The sequence below is a fragment of the Oncorhynchus gorbuscha genome, linkage group LG02 (assembly GCF_021184085.1).
Source record: "Oncorhynchus gorbuscha isolate QuinsamMale2020 ecotype Even-year linkage group LG02, OgorEven_v1.0, whole genome shotgun sequence".
Lineage (NCBI taxonomy): Eukaryota > Metazoa > Chordata > Actinopteri > Salmoniformes > Salmonidae > Oncorhynchus > Oncorhynchus gorbuscha.
In genome coordinates, this window is record NC_060174.1 from 22880917 (window position 1) to 22902931 (window position 22015).

At 43.2% G+C, this 22015-nt stretch overlaps 1 protein-coding gene across 1 annotated transcript in view; it reads left to right on the forward strand.

Moving 5' to 3' along the window:
- The window catches only part of LOC123999362 (potassium/sodium hyperpolarization-activated cyclic nucleotide-gated channel 2-like), a 100700-nt gene that overhangs the window by 41014 nt on the left and 37671 nt on the right, over positions 1-22015 (forward strand). Inside the window, exons 3-4 of the mRNA XM_046305039.1 lie at positions 6231-6392; positions 17824-18042. Coding sequence (XP_046160995.1) covers positions 6231-6392; positions 17824-18042 — 381 coding nt within the window. The remainder of the gene's footprint in view (positions 1-6230; positions 6393-17823; positions 18043-22015) is intronic.

Below are 22015 nucleotides of genomic sequence, written 5' to 3' on the forward strand. Positions count from 1 at the left end.
TATATAAACAACTTTTGGAAAGCTCATATTCTGAGCTAGCCATTAAAACCTCATATTCTGAGCTAGCCATTAAAGCCTCTTATGGCTTGGGGGCAGTATTGAGTAGCTTGGATGAATAAGGTGCCCAGAGTAAACTGCCTGCTACTCAGGCCCAGAAGCTAAGATATGCATACCATTAGTAGATATGGCTAGGAAACACTCTGACGTTTCTAAAATTGTTTGAATGATGTCTGTGAGTATAACAGAACATATGGCAGGCAAACAAAATGAGAAAAAATCCAACCAGGAAGTGGGAAATCTGAGGTTTGTAGTTTTTCAACTCTTTGCCTATCCAAGATACAGTGTAAATTTGGTCCAATTGCACTTCCCAAGGCTTCCACTAGATGTCAACAGTCTTTAGAACCTTGTTTCAGGTTTCTATTGTGAAGGAGGAGAGATTAAGAGCTGATTGAGTAAGGGGTCTGCAAGAAGGCCATGAGCTCAGTCAGGCGCGCTCCCGTGAGAGGTAGCTGCTTTCCATTGCATTTCTAAAGACAAAGGAATTCTCCGGTTGAAACATTATTGAAGATTTATGTTAAAAACATCCTAAAGATTGATTCTATACATCGTTTGACATGTTTCTACGAACTGTAATAGAATTGTTTTACCTTTCATCTGGCCTGTGCGTCGTGAATTTGGATTTGTGAACTAAAGGTGCGAACAAAAAGGAGGTTTTTGGACATAAATGATGGACTTTATCGAACAAATCAAACATTTATTGTAGAACTGGGATTCCTGGGAGTGCATTCTGAAGAAGATCATCAAAGGTAAGTGAATATTTATAATGCTATTTATGACTTCTGTTGACTCCACAACATGGCGGATATCTGTATGGCTTGTTTTGGTCTCTGAGCGCTGTTCTCAGATTATAGCATGGTGTGCTTTTTCGGTAAAGCTTTTTTGAAATCTGACACAGAGGTTGCATTAAGGAACACACAGTATGGCTGAGGGTTTTTCAAAAAGTATTTTAATCATATTAATGAAATTGGAGCCAATACCCATATGTTCCAAGACAGACCAAGAGGTATGACCATTCTAGTCTATTGAAAGCTTTTTCTGCATCAAGAGATACAGCCCAAGGAACTGTTGTTTCTGATGAAGAATCTAAGATATGTAATAGTCGACAGAGGTTATCCGAGTATAAACACTTTATAACAAACCCGCTTGGTCTGTGTGGCCTAATTTGGGTAAGTCTCGAGACGACAACATTTTGGAAAACAGTTTTTTATCTGTATTTGTCTAAGATAGGGGGCGATAGTGAGAACACTGGGTGGTATCCTCTATTCACATCTCTCCCAAATGAACCTTTGTGAACTGCTATATTAATAATTTTGAGCAATAGTGGACCTAATTGATTCCAACATTTTAAAAAGACCTCAGGAAGAAATACCGTCCCATCCAGGTGATTTGCCTTTATTCATGCTATCCAATCCCCTTTTTAATTCATTGAGAGAGATTTAGGCTCCCAGCAAGGTGGCTTCCTCTATTGAGAGAAGAAGAGTTCGTAATTATTTTAGGAAGTACCTAGTCTGGCTTGGTGTGGATTTACAATCAGAGGTGTACAGTTCTTTATAGAAGCTTGAGAATCTTTGCTGATGAATTTGGGTTCTGATAGTAATTCCCCTGTTCCAGATTCAATAGATTCAATCAGTTAATTGATCATTACTGCATAGCGTGTTGGCCAATAAACAACTGGGATAATTACCATGGAAGTAATGGTTGAGTCTAACTTGATGGATGGCAAATTCTGCTCTCTGCCTGATCAATACATATGTTCTGTCTTGACTTTGGAAAGAGTAATATCTACCTGGTCTGAAAAGAGTTTGTTGAGAACGCTCTAACGCAGTTAACAACATTTGCATTATTTTTAATAAAACCTTTGGCAGCATCCCATAGTATCCAGGGGTCATCGACTTAATTTTTATGGATCATTATGAATTAATTTAGACACATTTCAAATCGATCAAAGAATGTTTGATTCTGTAGAAATGAAATGTTGAAATGCCATCTTATGGCTCCTTTAGGAGATTCCGAAATGTGAAGTTGTCAGTAGTAAGCGTAGTGAGAAAGATTTATGGCTAATAAGTAATAAGTGCACTGTTTTGATTCAGGATTATGTGCTCACCAGGCATCAATAAGGTTGTAATCAGAGAGTATATACTGGAGAGCCTTGGTTGTAGTTGGTCTTATTAAATTTGTTTTGAATGTCCAAAATGGAATTCATGCCTTTCTCAATAACCAGATGGAATTCAGTTAATTCTAACAATATGCTGGATCATATGAATTTGGAGTATACTCATTAATAAAGGCAATTTTCTTCCCATTATGGATACATTTAAGGAAATTGATTCTGCCTTCTTTGTCTTCGCCTCTACCCAAGAAAGTTTATTAGTATCATTATGATTACAGCTTCAGTTTTGTTTGGGGCTGATGAAAAAGCAGCAGCTTGTAGAAATTACTATATAAGTGTTTTTGGAGCAGATGTGCTTCTTGGAGCATTGATTTATAAATATTGTTTCTCTTCAAACTGGAAACCACATATCCCGAGGCCGCATTTATTGTAGCTGGGGATTTTAACAAAACAAATTTGAGGAAAACGCTACCGAAGTTCTATCAACACATTGACTGTAGTAGCCGTGCTGGAAAAACACTCAACCACTAATATTCTCTATTCCGGGATACCGACAATGCCCTCCCCTGCCCTTCCTTCGGCAAATCAGATCACAGCTCCATTTTGCTCCTCCCTTCCTATAGGCAGAAACTCAAACAGGAAGTACCTGTGCTAAGGTCTATTCAATGCTGGTCTGACCAATCAGAATCCATGCTTCAAGATTGTTTTGATCATACGGACTGGGATATGTTCCGGGTAGCCTTGGATAATAACATTGATGTATACACAAACATGGTGACTGAGTTCATCAGGAAGTGTATAAGGGATGTTGTTCCAACTGTGACTATTAAAACCTACCCAAATCAGAAACCATGGATTGATGGCAGCATTCGTGCTAAACTGAAAGCGCAAACCACCGCATTTAACCATGGCAAGGTGACTGGGAATATGGTCAAATGCAAAGTGTGTAGTTATTCCCTCCATTAGGCAATCAAACAGGCAAACGCCAGTACAGAGACAAAGTGGAGTCGCAATGCCCGAATAGATCCACAGACGATGCAATCGCTATTGCACTGCACACTGCCCTACCCCATCTGGACAAAAGGAATACCAATGTAAGAATGCTGTTAATTGACTATAGCTCAGCCTTCAACACCATAGTACCCTCCAAGCTCATCATCGAGCTCTGGGCCCTGGGTCTGAACCCCGCCCTGTGCAACTGGGCCCAGGACTTTCTGACGGGCCGCCCCCAAGTGGTGAAGGTAGGAAACAACACCTCCCCTTCACTGATCCTCAACACTGGGGCCCCACAAGGGTGCATACTCAGCCCCCTCCTGTACTCCCTGTTCACCCATGACTGTGTGGCCACACATGTCTCCAACTCAATTATCAAGTTTGCAGATGACACAACCATAGTAGGCCTGATTACCAACAATGAAGAGACATCCTACAAGGAGGAGGTGAGGGACCTGGCGGAGTGGTGCCAGGAAAATAACCTCTCCCTCAACGTCAACTAAATTAAGGAGACGATAATGGACTTCAGGAAAAAGCAGAGGGAGCACGTCTCTATCCACATTGGAAAGGTGGAAAGCTTTAATATCCTCATTGTACACATCACTGACCATCTGAAATGGTCCACCCACACAGACAGTTTAGCGAAGAAGGCCAAACAGCACCTCTTCAACCTCAGGAGGCTGAAGAAATTTGGCTTGGCCCCTAAGACCCTTTTACAGATGCACAATTGAAAGCATCCTGTTGGGCTGCCTCGTACGGCAACTGCACCGCATGCAACCAAAGGGTGGTGCACTCTGACACTGAAAAACAGCTTCTATCTCAAGGCCATCATACTGTTAAATATCCATCACTAGCCAGCTACCACCCAGTTACTCAACCCTGCACCTTAGAGGTTGCTGCCCTATATACATAGATGTGGAATCACTGGTCACTTTAATAATGGAACACTAGTCACTTTAATAATGATTACATACTGCTTTATTCATTTCATATGTATATACTGTATTCTATTCTACTGTATATATTTCTTAATTCCATTATTTTACTTTTAGATTTGTGTGTATTGTTGTGAATTCTTAGATATAACTGCACTTTTGGAGCTAGCAACACAAGCATCTCACTACACCCCCAATAACATTGCTAAATATGTGTATGTGACCAATAAAATTTGATTTGATTTTATGCCACTTTTCTGTTGATTTCGAAGAATAATGTGATAAATACTACTTACTAATCTTTGAACTGTCCTACCTAGACCTGTTAATGTTTTGTGGTCATTTGATAATTAGAAAATAAATGATCAAGCATTTTAACCTTCAATCATGACTTGAAAAAAGTATTTAGTACACAATTATTATCATGGGGGGAAAAAAGTATTTTTATTTTTGCAAAACTATATATTTTTGTGTCCCTTGCTTGAGCATAGTACTTTGACATTTTGGAATGAGGAGTTTGTGGGCCGGCAGGGTAGCCTAGTGGATAGAGTGTTGGACTTGTAACCGGAAGGTTGCAAGTTCAAACCCCCGAGCTGACAAGGTATTAATCTGTCGTTCTGCCCCTGAAACACCATAATAGTGTTTTTAAACTTTTCCCAGCCTCTGGCAAGGTGTTGCACATCTCCTGATTCGGTGGTGTGCGGTACCATTTCATGCTTCAGAACACCTCAGGGTGAATGTTTCAGTACACCTTAAATCCTCCAGCAAAGTTAAGGTGCTGTCTCCTTTAAGGTATTGGCAGCTCAGTTACCACTAGTTTTAGTGTTTTAGTGTTACATAACACTACATTTTAACAGTGATAAGCCACTGCATTTATTTAGATATGTGTGCATTGCGGGTAAATTATATACAAGCAGAAACAGCTGTGCAGGCACCTTGAAAAACACCCACATACAGTACCACCCAAACACAGGAAACACAGGTGCCTCGGTAACACAGGGAGTTTGTTTTTAATTGTAGGGCTTTTGAGACAAAGCTGGAAAGAGGTGATACAAAGGATGCTTGCTTGGCCTTTTTCACCACAGATATTCCAATACAGTCACTTGGAGAAACAGCAAAGGGATACATTCCAGCCTTCTGTTGTATATCAGAACAGGTTCTAATGTTGCATTCAGTTAAGCTTTAAACCCATGGGTTGGCGTGAGTGAGGTCTTGTAAGATGACTGAATCGCCTGGCTCACACTCTGTTGGAGCTCTACATTGTAAACAACAGTCGGGAGCATCTCTTCTCTCCCCTGTCTTCGTAGAGGGGTGTTAATGGCCTAGTTACTATATAGGGCAACTTCTCCTGTCTCAGGTGTGGTAGCCTTTTGGTCTTATGTTTTTTGGGGCTTAATTGGTTCTCCTGCAGGGCTTTTCTGGAACACACACGCATGCACACTTGCACGATAGGGAGACAGGCCCTTTGACCACAGCCAAAGGGCCACAGCTGAGAAGTGTTTACAAGGCTGTGACCACAACACCAGTGCATCACTCTGGGCTGGGTGTTCTAAACACACTCACCATAATAGGACAAGCATTGGTCTTGGAGAGGGAAGGAAAGGGGAGGGAGGGAGGGAGGGAGAGGAGGAGGGGTGGGTGGAGGAAGGGAAGGAAGGAAGGAAGGAAGGGAGAATGAGGGAGGATAGCTGTCTTATGTCTGATTGATTGAGATTTTTGACATTCCACACTTACTGTATCTCTCTTGATCATGTTAATCTCAACAGAGCTATTAGTGCCTGATGAGTGCAGGAAATTAGTGTCATCATCGCAGAAGTTATTTGGTGTGCTTCATTTCTCAAGGTAACTTACGAAAATGCAACAGTTGTGTGTTCAGAAAAGCAACTGTGCATAATCGGTATCGGCAAACTTACTTACTGAATTTCGATAACTAATCCAATCATGAATCCAAATCCTGTCCATATCCTGTTGTAACCAGATAATGCAAATAATGTAATCTGGCTCCATCTTTTTACATTTTTTATCATGTGTTCATTGTCTTTGTTAACGTAAGCTAAATCCATGTGAAATGGTGAATGAATAAGGTGTTACACACCACTGACTGTCCTCTCTTTCTGTCCCTCTCGTGACAGATCTTCCATATGACCTATGACCTGGCCAGTGCAGTGATGCGTATCTTCAACCTGATTGGTATGATGTTGCTGCTGTGTCACTGGGATGGCTGTTTGCAGTTCCTGGTTCCCATGCTGCAGGATTTCCCCCAGGACTGCTGGGTCTCCCTTAACAAGATGGTGGTAAGTGCTGCTAAGTGCTGCTAATCATGATGTCAGTGATCTTCAGGTCAGAAAGTGGCGCTCGCGAAAGAGGCCCAAGTTCTCGAGTTGGAATTCAGAGTTGGAATACCGCTCAAATCGATTTTCCCAGTCTAAGTTCTCAGTTGTTTTGAATGCACTGAAGTTAGATATCGAGGATTTCCGAGTTCCCCTTTCCCAGTTGTTTTGAACGCGGCATTAATACAGACTCTAGAGCGGGAGTGTCAAACAAATGTCCCCTGAGGGCCGCATTCTGTCTTCAATGAGGTCCGGAGCTGCACTGAAAATAGGTTACATTTCCTCGCGGTCCAAATGCTAAACATAGTCCTGTATCAATCGTTTTTTGAATTTTCGCTCACTGAAAGTCTAGCTTTCATTTCTGTGATTATTGTGAGCTGGACACAGTCAAGAGACTGTATGAATTTAAGTCCACTATAATTTATACAATTTCGATTTGGTTTTAGTAATTTAAAAGTATACTGGGTTTTGTTTCCCCCTCGGGCTGTGTGTTTGGCAACCCTACTCTAGATTTTAGATCCATTCCGTACTCTAGGGCCCTGTTCCCGTACACCAGACTGGATACACTGGATTTTTAGGGCCTTCCTCTGACACCGCCTCGTATAGAGGTCCTGGATGGCAGGAAGCTTGGCCCCAGTGATGTACTGGGCTGTTTGCACTACCCTCTGTCGTGCCTTGCAGTCAGAGGCTGAACAGTTGCCATAACAGGCAGTAATGCAACGAGTCAGGATGCTCTCGATGGTTCAGCTGTAGAACCTTTTGAGGATCTGAGGACCCATGCCAAATCTTTTCAGTCTCCTGAGGGGGAATAGGTTTTGTCGTGCCCTCTTCACAACTGTCTTGGTGTGCTCGGACCATGTTAGTTTGTTGGTGATGTGGACACCAAGGAACTTGAAGTTCTCAACCTGCTCCACTGCAGCCCCGTTGATGAGAATGGGGGCATGCTCGGTCCTCTTTTTCCTGTAGTACAGAATCATCTCCTTTGTCTTGATCACGTAGAGGGAGAGGTTGTTGTCCTGGCACGACACAGCCAGGTCTCTAACCTCCTCCCTATAGGATGTCTCATTATTGTCAGTGATCAGGCCTACCACTGTTGTGTCATTGGCAAAACTTGATGATGGTATTGGAGTCGTCCCTGGCCGTGCAGTCATTAGTGAACATGGAGTACAGGAGTCGACTGAGCACGCACCCTTGAGGGGCCCCTGTGTTGAGGATCAGCGTGTCGGATGTGTTGTTTACCGACCTTTACCACCTGGGGGCGGCCCTATTTGTGGGTGAGTCCCAGAAAGAGGGCCAATTATTTACAAATTCTACCTATTGGGAGGGGCAGAACACAGTTTTCAGCCAGCGTTTGAGTTGTGAGACTCTGCTGTAGAGCTCATCACTCCCCCTAACTGGTAGGGGGCCAGAGACAATTACTCGATGACGACACATCTTACTGGCTGATTTACACGCTGAAGCTATGTTGCGCTTGGTGACCTCTGACTGTTTCATCCTAACATCTTTGGTGCCGACGTGGATAACAATATCCCTATAGTCTCTACACTCTACACTTTAGCCAGCACCATCTTCAGATTAGCCTTAACGTCGGTAGCCCTGCCCCCTGGTAAACAATGTATGATCGCTGGATGATTCGTTTTAAGTCTAATACTGCGGGTAATGGAGTCGCCGATGACTAGGGTTTTCAATTGGTCAGAGCTAATGGTGGGAGGCTTCGGCGTCCCAGACCCCGTAATGGGAGGAGTAGAGACCAGAGAAGGCTCGGCCTCTGACTCCGACTCGCTGCTTAATGGGGAGAACCGGTTGAAAGTTTCTGTCGGCTGAATGAGCACCGGTTGAGCATTCCAACAGCATTTCCTTCCATAAGCTATGAGAAAGTTATCCGGCTGCAGGGACTGTGCGAGGGGATTTATCATACTATCTGTACTTACTGGTGGCACAGACAGACTCTGTTTCATCCTTTCCTACACTTGAACATAGCCTTATTTTTATTATAGCATATTGGATGACTATCATTCATATCCCACTAGCCCAGCTCAACATCGATAGGTTTAGGCTACTACATGATACTAACATTTTCCCAGTACCCATCAAGAGATTGCTACAACCTAGCCTATGAATGAAAGTTTGCAACGTGGGTGCCCCGGTCATGATAATTTTTTGTAATCAAGGTGACAGACAGTGACACATTCAATACCGGATTGCACACTCTTGCCTGCATCTAGGTTATAATCATTAGTCCAACAGTTGCAAATGATAGTTTCTATTCGACAAATTCAGGTATGTTTATCTCTGTTTGGATTGCTTCCATTAAGAAACGTTTTTCAACGATGAATACACCCCTGATCACGTTGCAAACACAGATCACTTTCATAGCAGCCACTTACAAACAGCTTGTTGTATATATAACGGAATCTCATGAATTGCCCTGAGGCCAGGTTGAGACACAGATGAAGCCTATTCCTGGACTAAAAACACTTTCAGATTGAGATTCTCCACTGAGGATGCTTTATAGTCCAGGAGTAGATTTAATCTGGGTCTGGAAAATCTACCAATCTACCTCAAAAGAAGTCTGAAGTAACTCATCCATAGCTCACTACACTTTAGTAAGGGGATGGGTTCAGTACACATCACTGCATTCTGTATCAGAAAGTAGGCTGGCCCTCTTTGAAGTTGTAGATCGATGCTTTGCACTCTTTATATTTATAAACCCCGCTGCATAAACTTCTGCCTACCTTACTTCATTGTTAACTTACAGACGTACAAGATACCAGACCCAGTCTCAGGAATAGCTAACCTGGGAGATTCTGTAAATCTGCTTTTAGTTTTTTCGCACCTTCCTTGTTGAATAATCTCCAAGGCTCTCTAAAATGTGACGAATTGGTGACTCTAAGGCAATTGAAACGGCTGACTGAGGACCTTTTTACTGAAGATTGTGTTTGTTTTCTATGATTGTGTTTAGAGTTTAGTGTATTGATGTGAAGATTAATGTCTATATTAATGTGTGTTGATGTGACTCGGAATATTGATGTGTATCGTGTATTGATGTGTGTACATGAATCTGTAAAAGGGACCTTGGTCTCAGCATGACACCCTGCCAAAATGAAGGTTAAATAAAAAAATACATAGAAAACACACACACGAACACACGCATCTCGGTCCCTTTACGTTGCTCAGAGCTGGGCTCTCTCTCTGTGTGTACTCCGCGCCAGTTTCCTGAGAACAGTTGTCCCGGTGATCAGTTGCAGCCTGAGAGCAGGCATCTCCCAGCAATCAAGGTCATCATCTCTCCAGAGGCGAATGGCTTCAAATGAAAGACGCAGCGTTAAATGATCCATCTCCATGTCACTAGAGACTTGTTCACTTTGAGTAGCTGCCTGACTACTCACTGCATCCCGCTCCCCTACACTGCAAGCTCTGCAACCTCCATGCTGCTCAGAGAACAGAGAGAAATACACACACCTTTTTGTTTTATGCCTTCCCCAAGCCATAGCCCTAACTTTAACCACTTGGACCTAAACTTAACCCTTTGAGTTCTTGTTGTAGACTCAGGTGTGAGAGGCTTTCTGCCGACTAGCTTTAGGCCCGGTGGGAGAGAATTGCCAGAAGGTCTCTCCATCAAACAGTCAGTCATCATGTTAGTATGCGTTACCTGACCCTCCCTGATCTGACCATGGACACAGACTGTTCTGCTATAAGCCAGGATTTAAGTTTACAGCAGGCTGATCAAATAAAAAAAAAAAAAAATTGTCCCCTCTGTTATAAGTCAGGGCCAGGTGCTTTCATCTGATGTACCGTATACTGTATAGGTCTTAGATCAATGGAATTATAATACATCCCTGGATCTGGGTAGAGTAATCCGAATCCCTTGCCAGGGATCATCCGGTTAGAGGACGCAGAACAGCCATGGGAAATACAATTACTCATATGAATGACATATGCACACACACACACACACACACACACACACACACACACACACACACACACACACACACACACACACACACACACACACACACACACACACACACACACACACACACACACACACACACACACACACACACACACACACACACACACACACACACAGTATACTTGACTGATGTGTGTGTTATATCACTGTCTCTTTATCTTTAACCCCTGCAGCATCAGACAAGAACACACACACACACACACACACACACACACACACACACGCACGCACGCACAAACAAACACACACACACACACACACACACACACACACACACACACACACACACACACACACACACACACACACACACACACACACACACACACACACACACACACACACACACACACACACACACACACACACACACACACACACACACACACATCCACGACCACCTGCATGCACACAACCACGCAGGCATGCACCCACACACACCCACACACACCATGAACCCCCTTCTCCTTCTACCTCGAACCTCCCTCCAGGATCTTGGAACAGATCATCAGAGATAATTTCATACATCGAGCACCACCCACATTCCACAGTCTTCCTCAGAGCCAGTGCCTTATGAGAATCAGAGTCTATACAGAATATATAGAGAGACTCACCTGTTCTAGTCTAAACACCATGCAGGCTGTCTGTTGATTTTATTGCTATGGGGATTGGGGGACTTGGTGGCCCAGTGTACTCCCCCATGTTTTCTTATTTGATCCCAGTGGGGCTCCACTCCCATACCTGTAGAGATGGATGCTTGTTCTCTGTTAATAGATCAGCATTACTGGCAGCTGCCTGGCTCTGTGGCTGCAGTACTGGCGTGGTGCCACACGCACACACACACACACACACACACACACACACACACACACACACACACACACACACACACACACACACACACACACACACACACACACACACACACACACACACACACACACACACACACACACACACACACACACACACACACACACACACACACACACACACTGTGTGTGTGTTTGTGTGTGTGTGAGGCAGCATAGAGACGTTAGTATAAAATCCTGTAAATTCAGATAAGCTACAGCGAGCGGGCCGAGCCAGAGCAGCTCGCTACAACATGCCTCTAATAGTGGCCCTTTTCCATCCATGTTTGTACCGTTACATCTGGCTCTGGCACAGTTATTAGCTACCTAAACGCATATGTCAAATAGGCCTGGTGATTGTGAGTATACACCATACTGATAGATTTAAAAAAAATTGGGGCTTCATCTTCCAGTAGATGGATGTGTGTGTTTCCTTGCACATAGTGTATGTGTGTGCATGAATGTGTGTGTTTATTTCCATCTCAGAGCTTTGTGAGGGGCTGCTGCTGGTGTTTGCCTGGCAGGCACACTCTGTAGGCAGCATGCTGATAGACCAGAGAGAGTCAGAGAGAGAGAGCAACCTTGGGAAAATCCTCTGCATTATCATTAACAGCAGACTCGCACATTTCCTCAATGAAAACAATGTACTGAGCAAATGTCAAACTGGCTTTTCACAAAATTACCTTACAACAGACCACTTATTCACCCTGCACAACCCCTTAATTGACAAACAAACCAAAACAAAGGTAAAGTCTTCTCATGCTTTGTTGATTTCAAAAAAGCTTTTGACTCAATTTGGCTTGAGGGTCTGCTGTACAAATTGATGGAAAGTGGTGTTGGGGGAAAAACATCCAACATTATAAAACCCACGTACACAAACATCAAGTATGCAGTTAAAATTGGCAAACAAACACACATATTTCTTTCCACAGGGCCGTGGGGTGAGACAGGGATGCAGCTTAAACTTCACCCTCTTCAATGTACATATCAATGAATTGGCGAGGACACTAGAACTGCAGCTCCCATCCTCACCCTACTAGAATCTGAAGTCAAGTGTCTACTGTTTGCTAATGATCTGGTGCTTCTGTCCCCAACCAAGAAGGGCCCACAGCAGCACCTACAGCTTCTGCACAGATTATGTCAGATCTGGGCCTTGACAGTAAGACAAAAATCGTGGTGTTCCAAAAAAGCTCAAGTTGCCAGGACCACAAATACAAATGCCATCTAGACACTGTTGCCCTGGAGCACACAAAAACGATACATACCTTGGTCTAAACATCAGCGCCACACATAACTTCCACAAAGCTGTGAACGATCGTAGAGACAAGGCAAGAAGGGCCTACTATGCCATCAAAAGGAACATAAAATTTGACCTACCAATTAGGGTCAGGCTAAAAATACTTGAATCATTTATAGAACCCAGTGGGTTCGCTCCCCGGGACCACCCATACGTAGAATGTATGCACACATGACTGTAAGTCGCTTTGGATAAAAGCGTCTGCTAAATGGCATATATTACAATGGTTGTGAGGTCAGGGGTCCACTCACCAACCAATAATGGGACAAACACCAAATTGAGACTGCATGTAGAATTTTGCAAAAATATCCTCCGTGTACAATGTAAAACACCAAATAATGCATGCAGAGCAGAATTAGGCCGATATCCGTTAATGATCAAAATCCAGAAAAGAGACGATAAATTCTACAACCACCTAAAAGGAAGCGATTCCCAAACCTTCCATAACAAAACCATCACCTGCAGAAATATTAATCTGGATAAGGGTCCCCTAAGCAAGCTGGTCCTGGAGAATATAACACAATTAGACCCAGCCAAATCATGAGAAAACTAAAAGATAATTACTTGACACATTGGAAAGAATTAAGAAAAAAACTGACCAAACTAACTGACCAAACTAGAATGCTATTATCAAACTAGAATGCAATTATCAAACTAGAATGCTATTATCAAACTAGAATGCTATTATCAAACTAGAATGCTATTATCAAACTAGAATGCAATTATCAAACTAGAATGCAATTATCAAACTAGAATGCTATTATCAAACTAGAATGCTATTATCAAACTAGAATGCTATTATCAAACTAGAATGCAATTATCAAACTAGAATGCTATTATCAAACTAGAATGCTATTATCAAACTAGAATGCTATTATCAAACTAGAATGCAATTATCAAACTAGAATGCTATTATCAAACTAGAATGCTATTATCAAACTAGAATGCAATTATCAAACTAGAATGCTATTATCAAACTAGAATGCAATTATCAAACTAGAATGCTATTATCAAACTAGAATGCTATTATCAAACTAGAATGCAATTATCAAACTAGAATGCAATTATCAAACTAAAATGCAATTATCAAACTAGAATGCTATTATCAAACTAGAATGCAATTATCAAACTAGAATGCTATTATCAAACTAGAATGCTATTATCAAACTAGAATGCAATTATCAAACTAGAATGCTATTATCAAACTAGAATGCTATTATCAAACTAGAATGCTATTATCAAACTAGAATGCTATTATCAAACTAGAATGCTATTATCAAACTAGAATGCTATCAAACTAGAATGCTATTATCAAACTAGAATGCTATTATCAAACTAGAATGCTATTATCAAACTAGAATGCAATTATCAAACTAGAATGCTATTATCAAACTAGAATGCTATTATCAAACTAGAATGCTATTATCAAACTAGAATGCTATTATCAAACTAGAATGCAATTATCAAACTAGAATGCTATTATCAAACTAGAATGCTATTATCAAACTAGAATGCTATTATCAAACTAGAATGCAATTATCAAACTAGAATGCAATTATCAAACTAGAATGCTATTATCAAACTAGAATGCAATTATCAAACTAGAATGCAATTATCAAACTAGAATGCAATTATCAAACTAGAATGCTATTATCAAACTAGAATGCTATTATCAAACTAGAATGCAATTATCAAACTAGAATGCTATTATCAAACTAGAATGCAATTATCAAACTAGAATGCAATTATCAAACTAGAATGCTATTATCAAACTAGAATGCTATTATCAAACTAGAATGCAATTATCAAACTAGAATGCAATTATCAAACTAGAATGCTATTATCAAACTAGAATGCAATTATCAAACTAGAATGCTATTATCAAACTAGAATGCAATTATCAAACTAGAATGCTATTATCAAACTAGAATGCAATTATCAAACTAGAATGCAATTATCAAACTAGAATGCTATTATCAAACTAGAATGCTATTATCAAACTAGAATGCAATTATCAAACTAGAATGCAATTATCAAACTAGAATGCTATTATCAAACTAGAATGCTATTATCAAACTAGAATGCAATTATCAAACTAGAATGCAATTATCAAACTAGAATGCTATTATCAAACTAGAATGCAATTATCAAACTAGAATGCAATTATCAAACTAGAATGCTATTATCAAACTAGAATGCTATTATCAAACTAGAATGCAATTATCAAACTAGAATGCAATTATCAAACTAGAATGCTATTATCAAACTAGAATGCTATTATCAAACTAGAATGCAATTATCAAACTAGAATGCAATTATCAAACTAGAATGCTATTATCAAACTAGAATGCTATTATTAAACTAGAATGCAATTATCAAACTAGAATGCAATTATCAAACTAGAATGCTATTATCAAACTAGAATGCAATTATCAAACTAGAATGCTATTATCAAACTAGAATGCAATTATCAAACTAGAATGCTATTATCAAACTAGAATGCTATTAGAAAACAAACCCAATTGTTATAAACTCCCATATCTATTGGGTGAAATACCAGGGTGTGCCATCACAGCATCAAGATTTGTGACCTGTTGCCACAAGAAAAGTGCAACCAGAGAAGAACAACACCGTTGTAAATACAACCCATATTTATGTTGATTTATCTTCCCTTTTTTACTTTAACTATTTGCACATATGACATTTGTAATGTCTTTATTGTTTCTGAACTTTTGTGAGTGTAATGTTTACTGTTCATTTGTATTGTTTATTCCACTTTTGTTTATTGTTTAGTTCTCTTGCTTTGGCAACGTTAACATATGTTTCCCATTCCAATAAAGCCCGTAAATTGATTTGAGAGAGAGAGAGAGCTCTGCCTCTGTCACACACCCAAGGCGTTGGGACCAGGTCGGGGGCTGAAGCTGCCCCTAGCACAGAGAGAGAGAGAGCTCTGCCTCTGTCACACACCCAAGGCGTTGGGACCAGGTCGGGGGCTGAAGCTTCCCCTAGCACAGAGAGAGAGAGAGCTCTGCCTCTGTCACACACCCAAGGCGTTGGGACCAGGTCGGGGGCTGAAGCTTCCCCTAGCACAGAGAGAGAGAGCGCTCTGCCTCTGTCACACACCCAAGGCGTTGGGACCAGGTCGGGGGCTGAAGCTGCCCCTAGCACAGAGAGAGAGAGAGCTCTGCCTCTGTCACACACCCAAGGCGTTGGGACCAGGTCGGGGGCTGAAGCTTCCCCTAGCACAGAGAGAGAGAAGGAGCTCTGCCTCTGTCACACACCCAAGGCGTTGGGACCAGGTCGGGGGCTGAAGCTTCCCCTAGCACAGAGAGAGAGAGAGAGAGAGAGAGCTCTGCCTCTGTCACACACCCAAGGCGTTGGGACCAGGTCGGGGGCTGAAGCTGCCCCTAGCACAGAGAGAGAGAGAGCTCTGCCTCTGTCACACACCCAAGGCGTTGGGACCAGGTCGGGGGCTGAAGCTTCCCCTAGCACAGACAGAGAGAAGGAGCTCTGCCTCTGTCACACACCCAAGGCGTTGGGACCAGGTCGGGGGCTGAAGCTTCCCCTAGCACAGAGAGAGAGAGCTCTACCTCTGTCACACACCCAAGGCGTTGGGACCAGGTCGGGGGCTGAAGCTGCCCCTAGCACAGAGAGAGAGAGAGCTCTGCCTCTGTCACACACCCAAGGCGTTGGGACCAGGTCGGGGGCTGAAGCTGCCCCTAGCACAGAGAGAGAGAGAGCTCTGCCTCTGTCACACACCCAAGGCGTTGGGACCAGGTCAGGGGCTGAAGCTTCCCCTAGCACAGAGAGAGAGAGAGCTCTGCCTCTGTCACACACCCAAGGCGTTGGGACCAGGTCGGGGGCTGAAGCTGCCCCTAGCACAGAGAGAGAGAGAGCTCTGCCTCTGTCACACACCCAAGGCGTTGGGACCAGGTCGGGGGCTGAATCTTCCCCTAGCACAGAGAGAGAGAGAGAGAGCTCTGCCTCTGTCACACACCCAAGGTGTTGGGACCAGGTCGGGGGCTGAAGCTGCCCCTAGCACAGAGAGAGAGAGAGCTCTGCCTCTGTCACACACCCAAGGCGTTGGGACCAGGTCGGGGGCTGAAGCTTCCCCTAGCACAGAGAGAGAGAGGAAGGGCCATATGAGCACACATGCATACACATCCGTTGGCAGTGCTGAGTGCCCCCAAGATCAGCACCTATCTATTACCGTCCCGTTATTTCCTTCCATCCACATCCCTCTGTCACATTTTAAAACAATCTGATGCCTCCCTCACATTTCCCTTTATTTCCCCCTGAACCATTTCCCAACAAAATATTTTTTAATGGAATGCAAATGGGGTCGAGTGAAATTCAAAACGGATACAATCCAATCCAGGAGTCAATCAATGACAGTTGGGACTGCTCTCTTTGGCTCTGCTTTGTACAGCCATGACAATCTAACTCCGAACCAACAGTCCTACAATTAGCTGAGTAGAAGCAGTGACATCACTCTAAAGGATTACACCTGTAGCCAGGCAGCGTTTCTTAGTCAGTGTTGCTGTTGGCGGGCTGAGGAGAGAGTGTTTAACATTTCTCTAGTCTCACTGTATAGACAAATCAAAGGCAGAGTGGCTCCTCATTAGAGCCCAGTCTGAAGTGGCCTTCTACACCTGAACCAACAGCACTGTGCTGGAGTGATTAGTCCTTCAACAAGCAGCTAGCTTGCACAATGGAGTCATAATGTCTTAGCTACTACAGAAGTGGGATTGCAGCTTTCTTTCACACACTTTCTTTTATTGCCTCTCTATCTCCATCTTTCTCTCTCTGTCTTTCCACTATCTTTTCATTTCTCACTGAAGCCTTAGGATTTGAGAGTTTTAGGTTGACCGTTGACCGTAGTCTTGTTTCGGCTCAGTGATATTGAAAATGTGGTTTTATTGCAGTGTTACTCTTTCTCTATAATGCACTCTTTTGTAATAGAAACCCTGCTCTTTCTCTATAATGCACTCTTTTGTAATAGAAACCCTGCTCTTTCTCTATAATGCACTCTTTTGTAATAGAAACCCTGCTCTTTCTCTATAATGCACTCTTTTGTAATAGAAACCCTGCTCTTTCTCTATAATGCACTCTTTTGTAATAGAAACCCTGCTCTTTCTCTATAATGCACTCTTTTGTAATAGAAACCCTGCTCTTTCTCTATAATGCACTCTTTTGTAATAGAAACCCTGCTCTTTCTCTATAATGCACTCTTTTGTAATAGAAACCCTGCTCTTTCTCTCCCAACAGAATGACTCGTGGAGCGAGCTGTACTCCTTTGCCCTGTTCAAAGCCATGAGTCACATGCTGTGTATCGGTTATGGGCGCCAAGCCCCAGAGAGCATGTCTGATATCTGGTTGACCATGCTCAGTATGATCGTGGGAGCCACCTGCTACGCCATGTTCATCGGCCACGCCACCGCCCTTATCCAGTCCCTGGACTCATCCCGGCGCCAGTACCAGGAGAAGGTAGGTACACCTTCCAACTCATCCCAGGCCGTCAATGAGGTCTAAGCCATTTAACAAAAAAGGAAAATGATTTTTATTGAACCTTTATTTAACTAGGCAAGTCAGTTAATAAGAACAAATTCTTATTTACAATGGCGGCCTACCCCGGCCAAACCCGGAGAATGCTGGGCCAATTTACAATGACCAGGTGAAAATTCAGGGCCATAGACATATAACTATGGCCGGGAGTTTTCCCTGGTTAAGTCACAAACTCAGGAAAATTCCTGCCACTGCCAGTGTCACTCAGTCTCAGTGTCCTCACAGATCATCAAAGCACGTGGTCATGTCTCTTAAGAAGGAGAACATTGAAGGAAGGAGAACATAAGGATATCGCTTCTTAGATCCTCTGTGATCTGGCAGTGTGTTATTCAGTCCGTAGCAGCACGTCCCCCTGGGTCGCAGTAATTGGTCCGGCTTTGTTGTCTAATTGCAGCATCTGGCTAATGTTGAGAACAAAGGAGCACAGATGAGAACAGTACCTCCAACTCTGCTTCTGTCATCTACTGTTTGGCTCCTCTTGTCTCTTGTTCCTGGCCCTCTCAAACGTAGTTTTTAAAATGATCTTGGAGAGATAATCATCTTGTTTTCTGGGTCACAATACAGTATCAGGGTGCAACAAGGGGAAATGAGGAGTTCATACAGTATTCAGTATTTTTGGTTAAGATTTGAAGATGTTATCGCAAGTGTAGAGGAATAGTTGTGTTTCTAGCTCCTATAGTGCAGTAATACAGTTGCCTTCAGAAAGTATTCACACTTGAACTTTGCTACATTTTGTTATTACAAAGTGGGATTAAAATGTATTTAATTGTAATTTGTTGTCAACGATATACACAAAATACTCTTATCAAAGTGGAAGAAAAATTCAAACATATGTAAAAATATATATATATAAAAATAAAGATGAAAAATAAAGCACTAATATACACTACATGACCAAACGTATGTGGACACTTGTTCGTCGAACAGCTCATTCCCAAATCATGGGCATTAATATGGAGTTGGTCCCCCTTTGCTGCTATAACAACAACTCTTCTGGAAGGCTTTCCACTCGATGTTGGACCATTGCTACAGGGACTTGCTTCCATTCAGCCACAATCATTAGTAAGGTCGGGCACTGATGTTGGGCGATTAGGCCTGGCTCGCAGTTGGCGTTCCAATTCATCCCAAAGGTGTTCGATGGGCTTGAGGTCAGGGCTCTGTGCAGGCCAGTCAAGTTCTTCCACACCGATCTCAACAAACTATTTCTGTATGGACTTCGCTTTGTGCATGGGGGCATTGTCATGCTGAAACAGGAAAGGGCCTTCCCCAAAGTTGGAAGCACAGAATTGTTTAGAATGTCATTTTATGCTGTAGCATTAAGATTTCCCTTCACTGGAACTAGGGGGCCTAGCCCAAACCATAAAAAAACAGCCCCAGACCATTAATCCTCCTCCACCAAACTTTACAGTTGGCACTATATATGCGAGCAGGTAGCATTCTCCTGGCCTATCCCAAACCCAGATTCGTCTGTTGAACAGCCAGAAGCATGATTCATCACTCCAGAGTCCAATGGCGTCCAGCTTAACACCAGTCCTGCCAACGCTTGGCATTGCACATGGTGATCTTAGGCTTGTGTGCAGCTACTCGGCCATGGAAACCCCTTTCATGAAGTTCACGACGAACAGTTCTTGTGCTGACCTTGCTTCCAGAGACAGTTTGGAACTTGGTAGTGAGTGTTGTAACCAAGGACAGGTGATTGTTATGCGCTTCAGCACTCGGTGGTCCGTTCTGCGAGCTTGTGTGGCATACCAATTCACGTCTGAGCCGTTGTTGCTCCTAGACATTTCCACTTCACAATAACAGTACTTACTGTACAGTAGACCGGGGCAGCTCTAGCAGGGCAGAAATTTGATGAACTGACTTGTTGGAAAGGTGGCAAACTATGACGGTGCCACGCTGAAAGTCACTGAGCTCTTCAGTAAGGCCATTCTACTGCCATTGATTGTCTATGGAGACTGTATGGCTGTGCTGGATTTTGGTGAGCAGATGTTAATGCGAGTGTAGCAAAATGCTTGTGCTTCTAGTTCCGACAATGCAGTAATAACCAACGAGTAATTTAACTAACAATTCCACAACTACTACCTTATACACACAAGTGTAAAAGGATAAAGAATATGTACATAAAGATATATGAATGAGTGATGGTACAGAACGGCATAAGCAAGATGCAGTAGATGGTATCAAGTACAGTATATACAAATGAGATGAGTAATATAGGGTATGTAAACAAAGTGGCAGAGTTTAAAGTGGCTAGTGATACATGTATTACATAAAGATGCAGTAGATGATATAGAGTACAGTATATAAATATACATATGAGATGAGTAATGTAGGGTATGTAAACATTATATTAAGTGGCATTGTTTAAAGTGGCTAGTGATATATTTTACATAAATTCCCATTATTAAATTGGCTGGAGTTGAGTCAGTGTGTTGGCAGCAGCCACTCAATGTTAGTGGTGGCTGTTTAACAGTCTGATGGCCTTGAGATAGAAGCTGTTTTTCAGTCTCTCGGTCCCTGCTTTGATGCACCTGTACTGACCTCGCCTTCTGGACGATAGTGGGGTGAACAGGCAGTGGCTCGGGTGGTTGTTGTCCTTGATGATCTTTATGGCCTTCCTGTGACATCGGGTGGTGCAGGTGTCCAGGAGGGCAGGTAGTTTGCCCCCGGTGATGCATTGTGCAGACCTCACTACCCTCTGGAGAGCCTTACGGTTGTGGGCGGAGCAGGTTGCCATACCAGGCAGTGATACAGCCCAACAGGATGCTCTCGATTGTGCATCTGTAGAAGTTTGTGAGTGCTTTTGGTGACAAGCCAAATTTCTTCAGCCTCCTGAGGTTGAAGAGGCGCTGCTGCGCCTTCTTCACAACGCTGTCTATATGGGTGGACCAATTCAGTTTGTCTGTGATGTGTACGCCGAGGAACTTAAAACTTACTACCCTCTCCACTACTGTCCCGTCGATGTGGATAGGGGGGTGCTCCCTCTGCTGTTTCCTGAAGTCCACATTAATTGCCTTTGTTTTGTTGACGTTGAATGTGAGGTTATTTTCTTGACACCACACTCCGAGGGCCCTCACCTCCTCCCTGTAGGCCGTCTCGTCGTCGTTGGTAATCAAGCCTACCACTGTGGTGTCGTCCGCAAACTTGATGATTGAGTTGGAGGTCTGCATGGCCACGCAGTGTGGGTGAACAGGGAGTAAAGGAGAGGGCTCAGAACGCAACCTTGTGGGGCCCCCGTGTTGAGGATCAACGGGTGGAGATGTTTTTACCTACCCTCACCACCTTGGGGTGGCCCGTCAGGAAGTCCAATACCCAGTTGCACAGGGCGGGGTCGAGACCCAGGGTCTCGAGCTTGATGACGAGCTTGGAGGGTACTATGGTGTTGAATGCCGAGCTGTAGTCGATGAACAGCATTCTCACATAGGTATTCCTCTTGTCCAGGTGGGTTAGGGCAGTGTGCAGTGTGGTTGAGATTGCATCGTCTGTGACGATTTGGGCGGTAAGCAAATTGGAGTGGGTCTAGGGTGTCAGGTAGGGTGGAGGTGATATGGTCCTTGACTAGTCTCTCAAAGCACTTCATGATGACGGAAGTGAGTGCTACGGGGCGGTAGTCGTTTAGCTCAGTTACCTTAGCTTTCTTGGGAACAGGAACAATGGTGGCCCTCTTGAAGCATGTGGGAACAGCAGACTGGTATAGGGATTGATTGAATATGTCCGTAAACACACCGGCCAGCTGGTCTGCGAATGCTCTGAGGGCGCGGCTGGGGATGCCGTCTGGGCCTGCAGCCTTGCGAGGGTTAACACGTTTAAATGTCTTACTCACCTCGGCTGCAGTGAAGGAGAGACCGCATGTTTTCGTTGCAGGCCGTGTCAGTGGCACTGTATTGTCCTCAAA